Source organism: Fomitiporia mediterranea (genome assembly GCF_000271605.1).
Source record: "Fomitiporia mediterranea MF3/22 unplaced genomic scaffold FOMMEscaffold_1, whole genome shotgun sequence".
Lineage (NCBI taxonomy): Eukaryota > Fungi > Basidiomycota > Agaricomycetes > Hymenochaetales > Hymenochaetaceae > Fomitiporia > Fomitiporia mediterranea.
The window spans coordinates 7,252,778-7,260,971 of record NW_006760386.1 but is presented as its reverse complement, the minus strand read 5'-3'; the positions used below and the strand labels follow the sequence as shown (position 1 = coordinate 7,260,971).

The 8,194-nt window shown below is 42.4% G+C and overlaps 1 protein-coding gene across 1 annotated transcript; it reads left to right on the top strand.

Moving 5' to 3' along the window:
• Positions 1-2,909: 2,909 nt before the first annotated feature.
• FOMMEDRAFT_138210 (uncharacterized protein) lies at positions 2,910-3,461 on the top strand (the record flags this gene model as incomplete). The annotated part of the gene is made up of 2 exons (XM_007262231.1): positions 2,910-3,312; positions 3,366-3,461. Coding segments are annotated over exons 1-2 (234 nt in total), but the record flags the coding sequence as incomplete, so codon positions are not given.
• Between the last annotated feature and the right edge of the window lie 4,733 nt (positions 3,462-8,194).

Genomic DNA, 8,194 nt, shown 5'->3' with positions numbered 1-8,194 from the left:
AGGACTTCATTGAAGCTAAGCTTGCCAGAGACAAAGAACAAGCTTATCTTTGCCAGGTTGTACAGGATAGACTTCTTGGGAAACAAGATAAAAAACAAAGAGTCGACATTTCCAAGCAGCACAAAGCAGAAGTTACAGTAAAGCAGCAGAGGATCCAGGAGCAGAAGGACAAGCAAAGCAGACAGTCAGAGTATCTTGAAGAATTAACACTTGAATTGGACAAAGATTGAGTGTAACAGCTCAAGGTGCCTCAGCTAAAGGAACAACTTGACAAATTATGAAGGTTCAACAGAGATATTCTGAAGGAGAAAGACATAGGGAGAAAGGACGAGAGGCTTAAGGTATTACTAGATGCACTTGGTAGATACAAGAATTGTAATGTATAAATTAACTCACTCGTTCAATATAACAAAAAACAAACTACATATTCATATTCACACAAGAAAACAGCTATATAATATCAATTTTAAATCTTCAAATCCTCTCTATTTAATTAATTATGAGTGTAGTAAGATATGTATGCAACACACTATATATATACACTTGAATCTGTCTGTTTTCACACAAATTTGATATATTTTTTTTTCAAAAAAGGCATACATAATAGTAAATAGTATCTAAACTAGTGAAATATACAAAATTTTAGTCTAGATTTGCTCTGTTGTATTTTCTACATTAAATACAAGGAGGGTGGACACTCTGTTCACCACATTTCGACTGAAAAAGGGAAATTTTCAAAGTCTGCTCGACTGTGTCTCATAACCAAAAAGCAGACCCTCACAGTTAGTGTTCCAAGTTGTGGCACCAGATCCTTTGAGTCACACCAAGTTCCAGACACCTCCAAGGCTGCCTGTGCACGGTTCCTATTATTCATTCAGGCCTGAAAAGTCATGCTTGCCCACTCCTGTCTCCTCAACATTACTGTTGCCAAACGATCACAAATTTATTGATTCACAATATTCCATCTACAATTACTGAAGAGGAACAAAATGATGAAGACAATCAGCTAGTGTATATAGAGGGTTTTACAAGCAGCTTGTTGCAGGCAGCTTCAAACCAGTTTGTTGCATTGCTCTTGAAACAGCTTGGCAAAATGCAAGTAATCCACGTCTTGTCTCTCACGACTGCATCCCATCTCGATCTGCAGACATTAATAGTTAAACATTCAAATCTTCAAACAGACATGTTTGAAATACTAGATAATGAGGACCCCATCCTTGTTTGTAGTACTCTTAGTATATACAGTTGGGTATCATATGAAGCGTTGGCTGCCAGGACTACATCACATGCGTCATCTCAGAGAATTGAGACATACCATTCCTGGGAGTCCAGTCGAAGTATCTCCTGGACTTACCAACATATGCAATACAAGAGACGAAAAAATTCCATACAAGACCAGTGTTCGAGCAGGAGCAGAAACTCAGTCTGCAAGTACGAGTGGTCCGTGTTCTCCAGTATTAGCCAAATGTTACATGGAAGTTGAATATTCTCTATATATTCTCTATAGAATCTCAATGCATAAACTTGAGTCACGACTCTCTGCTCTCTTCAATACTTCCGCCACCAGAATTCTGTTATACTTGCCCTCCAGCATGCCACAGATTCCAGCTGGCTCTGTATATACGAGTCAATCATAGAGAATGGGCTTTAAAGGTAAAATTAGAATTGACAATCTCTGCATTTGTAAGTGTTCTGAAACATTTTACTTACAGCTGCACCTCAGGGCAGAGGTTCAGTAACCACTATGCAACCATTATCGACGCGTTGTCCTACTTGGAGGAGTCTTGTTATGACAGTTAGATGATGAGTATAGACAATAAGTAGTCCCTGCCAAAATGAATTTTAACCTACTCACCCAACAGTTAGTGCCTTTTGAAATACACCGTTTACAGATCTGATTTATATTCTCGCGTTCACACTGAATATAGCGAAATATTAGATGCAGTAATTTATCAGAATAAGTGAACATGTATTGAACCTTGCAGCGTGCTTCCTTGCACGATTGACAAGCTATCAGCTGTTTGACCCTAGCCCCTCGACCACCTAAGGGTCCCAGCGATTCAGGAGTTTGTGGCGGGTGAAAATATTCCATACTCCGTATGAATTTTTCGATAGAAGAGCGAAGAGATGACGTGAAGACTTGGTTGTGGTCTAGGGTCGGAGATGGAGTACATAGATCGGAAACGACAACAATCGGACAAGACTGTTACGCTCGTTCGGCTGGATTCTCTACTTGTGCACGTGATCTGAGGGTTCCGATGTGCAAGGAGATGCCGTTTCCCTCTTACCTACCACCGACGATCTCTCAGCCATCTGTGTGACAAGTTCGCATTTAATCGTTATTTTTTTGAATACTTCCGATTTTAACGTCCCAGTACGCAGGAATGATGGTCGAGGTCGTCTACTGTAGAACGAGAGAGTCAATGAACGCATCGACATTGCGCCAAATGTAATCATGTGTCCCCCGAGCGAATACCATCCCTCCTTCCAAGATGCTGCACGCAACATTCCAGCAGATGAGGCATTTAGTAGTGCAGTAATGGCACTCAGACACAGAGTTACTGTATTTCCTCCCCGCCAATTACGCAAATATTCATCGTCGCCGATTCAAAACAGCATCTAAGGTCCCCCTCATTGGGTTGCTTTTTCTCTAATGCATACCATACTTCAAGCAGCCTGAAGTTATTCAGTACGTTTCAGATTTTGGTTGATTGTTAGTTGTAAGTTGGAGTGGAAGGTGTAACGGTGCGTGTGTTTTCTGACTACACGACAAAATGTACTCCTGAATAACGGTATTTTATGTATGTACCGGATCATTCCGATATTCCGCAAGTGTAGACCGTTTCAGTATTGTCACAGGGTCTTCTTGATCCTTCCTACAAGAAGGCAGTAAACTGGTTTCTCTGTACCGTCCATCAATATCGACATGCTCGTCGTCCAGGGCGGCGACACATCCCGCAGCCTTCGCCCTGATACCGGCGACGCATTCTTCCTTTCTAAGATATCTTGCGTATATACGGTGCAGCCCTCTGAAGAGCTATTTGCAGAAAGAGAAACTTGCTTAATTTGTCTAGAGATTGAAATTAGCTGTGTCGACCCGATAAAAAATGGCCGAGTCGTCATTTAAACCGCGTGCTCGAATGTCGTGGCCCACGGTCCTCCACATGGGTTAGCATGGCTGTAAGTAAGGGATGCTCCAAATCAGCAGCGGCACGTCGCAAACGAAAAACGGATCCAACAAATCCACGCTCGATTGCCGCTCGAAGCAGGAACAAGGACCCATGCGAGGGATGTAAGAACAGCAGACAGGCTGTGAGTAGATTTGACTACCGTTCCACGAAGCATTTAGCTCACTCTTTTGCCAGTGTTCCGGTGGTCCTCCCAACGTTTGTTCTCGATGTGAAACGAAAGGTATCGTTTGCAAGCCAGGAAGTCGGCCTGCCGAAACACTCAGAATTAACGTAGGCCTTTTCCAAATCTCATTTCTCCACAGACATCTGGAATCTCTTTCATGACACAGACGGAACAGATGGAAACCGAATTCATTTTCGAAGATGGAAGAAGGTAGGACAACACATCTCGGTGATTAGCGAGCTGCTTATTCTGCCGTGACAAAGCTCCACGCGGACCCGCCACCGAAGCAACACCGCCAAATCGACGGCCTCTTCCGTCATCAGTCCTTTAGATGAAGCGATTGTTTGCATTTTATTTCTATATCATATCTTTACTGGTAAATGCTAACTGTGCATCATTGCAGACACTTTTATCTCCGATGTCACCTGCGGGTCCCCTCTTGTCCGGTTCTCCGTCCTACAACTGTGTTTCACCAACTACTCAAGTAAATTCAAGATCCATCCGTCATCATATCTAGCTGACCATTATTTCACGTAGTTATCTGCAACTTTCGGCTCGATGAGTTTCGGTGAAGGCGAGGCAACTTCAAGCGCTGATGATTCTGTTCCGATAGCGGAGAGATCCATAATTCGAAGTCAGCACTTTTCCCGGCATGATCAAGCGCCTTTGGCCGGGAATATGGCGTGTGCCGATACTGTACGCTAATCGCTTCCTTATATCTTGTCCATCGCTAATTATACCACATAGAACTCATCTGCGTCCACATCAGGGTTTGGTGTACATGCATCAAGTGACGCGTCAGGATCCCTCGGGTCGGAATACATGTCATTGCCAATGACTTATCAAGAGGGAGAGGTTAACACAACGGCCGAAATATACTGGAATGGCCTGTTCGATGGATCTGGCGACTACTCGCACATCCAGCGACCTATTCCTCGAGAAACGTACGATCAACCTGTCGTGGGATCCTCGACTGGCGCTGGTATCGCACCTACAGTTAGTTCATTGTCCGGTGGATTGGTGAGCCTTGTATTACTCTTTGGTTTCCATTCTCAATATTGCATTAAAGGATTTCTTCTCGGATAAAGTTTTCAACGATTCCATCGATCCCCAGTACAAAGTTGGCAACTTGGGTCTCAACAGTAGTATGTTATATGATAGCAATCATGCAGTGTTTCACTCCTGTAAATTTTCGTACAATAGGGTTCTCTTCCAATCAGATACAAGAAGCTAAGGCTGATAAGGATCTTGACCTTATGCAGTGTGTAATATTATCTATGCTTCTTAGGCCTATCTGACTTTCTATTAGATGGGTAGAAGATATGTTGGGTAATATAACGTGAATGAAGGAGGCTCCTCTTTAGACGTTCGAGGGAGTAGTATTTTTTTTTTTGGAAATTCTGTATATAGCTTTGTAGACTTGTATGGACAAAGGAATTGTTATACCCTAATGTATTTCTATAGATGAATCTGTGTTGCTATAAACTGCTCTTTATGCTGTGAAACTTTTGTTACAAATATACTATTTTTGGGACAAAGAAAACGTCCCTCTGTATGTTGTAAAGAATAGCTGAAAAAATAAGTAACATACACAATTTAACTTATTGTATATACTCCCAGTGTATTCCTACAGTATGCTAGTGTAAGAAAGACATTTGAGGCATTTTTAGGAGTAAGCTGTCATTAAGGCATTTTATTCAATCTGTAACTCAACATTCTTAGTAGTAGCAATTGTTACTATACTTCTGGAAGTCAAAAGTAAACATTACTTTCATTCAACCTATTTATTCAAGGACTTGGTTTGGCAAAAGTCTACTCTTGTACACTTCTATCTTAGCACCCCTATACCTTCACCTCTTAACTCAGTCTGGCTCATCTGCAAGCACTCATCAAAGATTGGTTTCATAGTTTCTTCTGAAATATAATATTAGATTTTACTATTTTGCACTAGCAGCAGAACAAGATTTAGGACTTACTACCCAGTCCGTCACTTGAATCAATTATTATTACTCCGTGCAACACGTTCCTTTGGTGGCTGTGCCTTGAAAATTGCTGCAATTAAGCCATGATACAATATCAGACTAAGGACGATAACTCACAACACATGGAATACCCTTTGAGATACAGCTCTCGCAGCGCTGTCGTGCATCTTTACGAATGCACTATGCAATATCAATACAAGTTGGTTAAAATGTCTGGATTAGACAAAAGCACTCATACCTTGCAGCGTGCCTTAGCACATGCATTACATGCTGGCTGACGAGCTGGGCGGCCGTCTGTTCCTCGAAGTGTGTCTGGAGTGTGAGGTCGTGCCCAACTACTCATATTGAATCAAAAGCGCTGATAGTAACAGTGTGAGCTGAGGTAAAGCTTTGGATATTTAGCTTGAGAGCTTGTTGAACATAATGCTCACAGTCGTGCTTTTAAGATTGTCATTGTGCAAGGCGAGATCCATTCTAAGCTGCACTAGCCTGCTTCATTTGAGATACAACCAGGCAGTAGGTTCTCCCAGGTCGCCTCTGGATATCTACTAGTAGAAAATAACAAACAGAACTCCGCGACACGCGCGCCGAACAAAACTGTATCGGGCGGATCGAAGGAGAAATATGCGAAGCAAATCGGCGAGAGCGGAAAGTTCGGCTGTCTGTCTCCATGCTTTACGCGGCTCGACCGCGACTTAAACACAGACATGCGTCACATGCCTATAGCCTAGTCGGGTAGTAGCCTTATGATTCGACGATCGGCGGAAGCTGCATTATGGTGCGCGATATGCGAGGAGCGCAGTCAGACTCTGCAGTACGGTCGTGGTAATGGCGTGGCTGAGGCGCTTTCTAAATGAGTTTGTGAGCCAGAAAGGCCAGACAAATACTGCTGGAGTAAGCACAGTAACTTACTGAACGTTTCCCTGTGAAAGTGAAAAATAGTCAGTTCTAACCTTCCTTCGGTGGCACGCCATTCTCATCCGTTTTCACGTTCAAGCTTAGTCCGTCATTTGAGATCTCAATGTGGAGTCCTTTCCGGCATTTTTGATTGGAACTGCAGCAAAATGATTAGTTAGATCACAAGCCAATCAGTCAACATTACTGCTCTTGCTGTATAGTTCGTATTCTCACAATTGAGTACAGTGAAGTGAAATCGAACGGGGATCATGCAACAATGATCATTCCTTCCAGATGTCTGAAAGACATCCGTCTCAATAACCACTGGATTGGTGGCCTTTTTCCCGGACAGACAGAACAGTGTTTTAACCTGTGCATACTGTATGGGAATACAGTGGCAAGGTAAGAGTGTGATTGACTGAGAAGCTAGGATGTATACACACAATCCACATGATGGGCCACTATGTACCATAACAACATAGGAATGAATCATTGTACACCCCTTGGTGAAAAGCCAACTTTCTGCAATTGCTGCACCACCAATCCTTCCTTCGGATCAAATTACGAGCATGACTCGTTCTCATCTCATTGTGAATCCAAAGACGAGCATCGGAGCTAGATAGGAAAACGTAGTTGAGGTTGATACAATATACAAAACGAAGTTGGCTTGACATCAGTTGCTGGTAAGTTACAAATGACCAGAGACTCACGTATACGCATTGGAAAAAAGTACCTTCTGTGATACATATGATCGTACAGGAAAGAAAGGTTATATACCTAACGACTGCACTGGAAAGCGATTCATGGCAATGCAATGAATATCACCCATCATGTTGCCACAGAACGTACAAACACCGATAGTACATGGCTGGCTATTGTTCCGAATCCTATCAAGGCTGTCCCAGTAAGAGGGGACCAATTGATCAAGAGATAACTTTCATGAAAAGAGGAACAATGCCTTCTAGGACAGACCCAAGCTAGGGTGAATCACAAGATCGAGGAAAGGCCGCACAAGGAGCGGATGCAAATGCAGTGAAGCATCGTAATCTGAAATCGTATCATACTCTTGTCTATATCATCCGCAGAGGTAGGTTCAGGTGATAAGCTGGACATCATCAGGAGTCGGAAGGAACATCAGACGGAGTCAATTACTACTATTTTTGTCCGTAAATGCGTGGGAATTACTTACTTCACCATTTTTAGGCAGATTCCTGGTTTGCTTTTCTTCCACATTTGTGTAGAGATATCAACTTAGCTCAAGCACGGGATTGAGGGATGGACGGAAGATGAGAAATCAGCTACTGCACAGATGGGCGGCGATTGGTGGACTTAACGGGAAACGGAAGCCCTAAATAGACTTAAAAAACAGTCATACGTAGTGATACACACGGTCAGGTCGTGACCTGTTTTGACCCTGACCTGACCCCGACCTGACCCATTTTGACCTGACCCAGTATGCTAGGTCAGGCCAGGTCAAATTTGGGTCAGGTCATGGGTCAGCCTTCTCCCAAATTTTCCTGACCCACTTTGACCCGACCTGACCTTGACCTGACCTGTAACCTATATGTAAATAATGTTATTAAAATACACTTATTTATAATAGACAAATATAATATATTAAGGTACATTTGATATAATATCAGAGGATTGTAACTGAAAATCAAGCTAATAGCAGAAATATACTTTCCTTACAATTAGAGATCTATATTTTAAGGAACTTCTATTAGACTTCAAGTATATATTCTGTCTGAATGACATGAACACATTTAAGTATAAGTTGATGGCAGATGCCAGAATAGAGGTCTGGGACGAAATCATGGATTGGCTTTTATCAGAAGCAGAACAAAGTATCCTATTTGTACAGTGTAGTAGGGTCCAGAAAGAGTACAGTCATGACAACCATTGTAGAGTACTGTTGTGAGATACTATACCTTAGTACATACTAGTTTTCAATTGAGTAG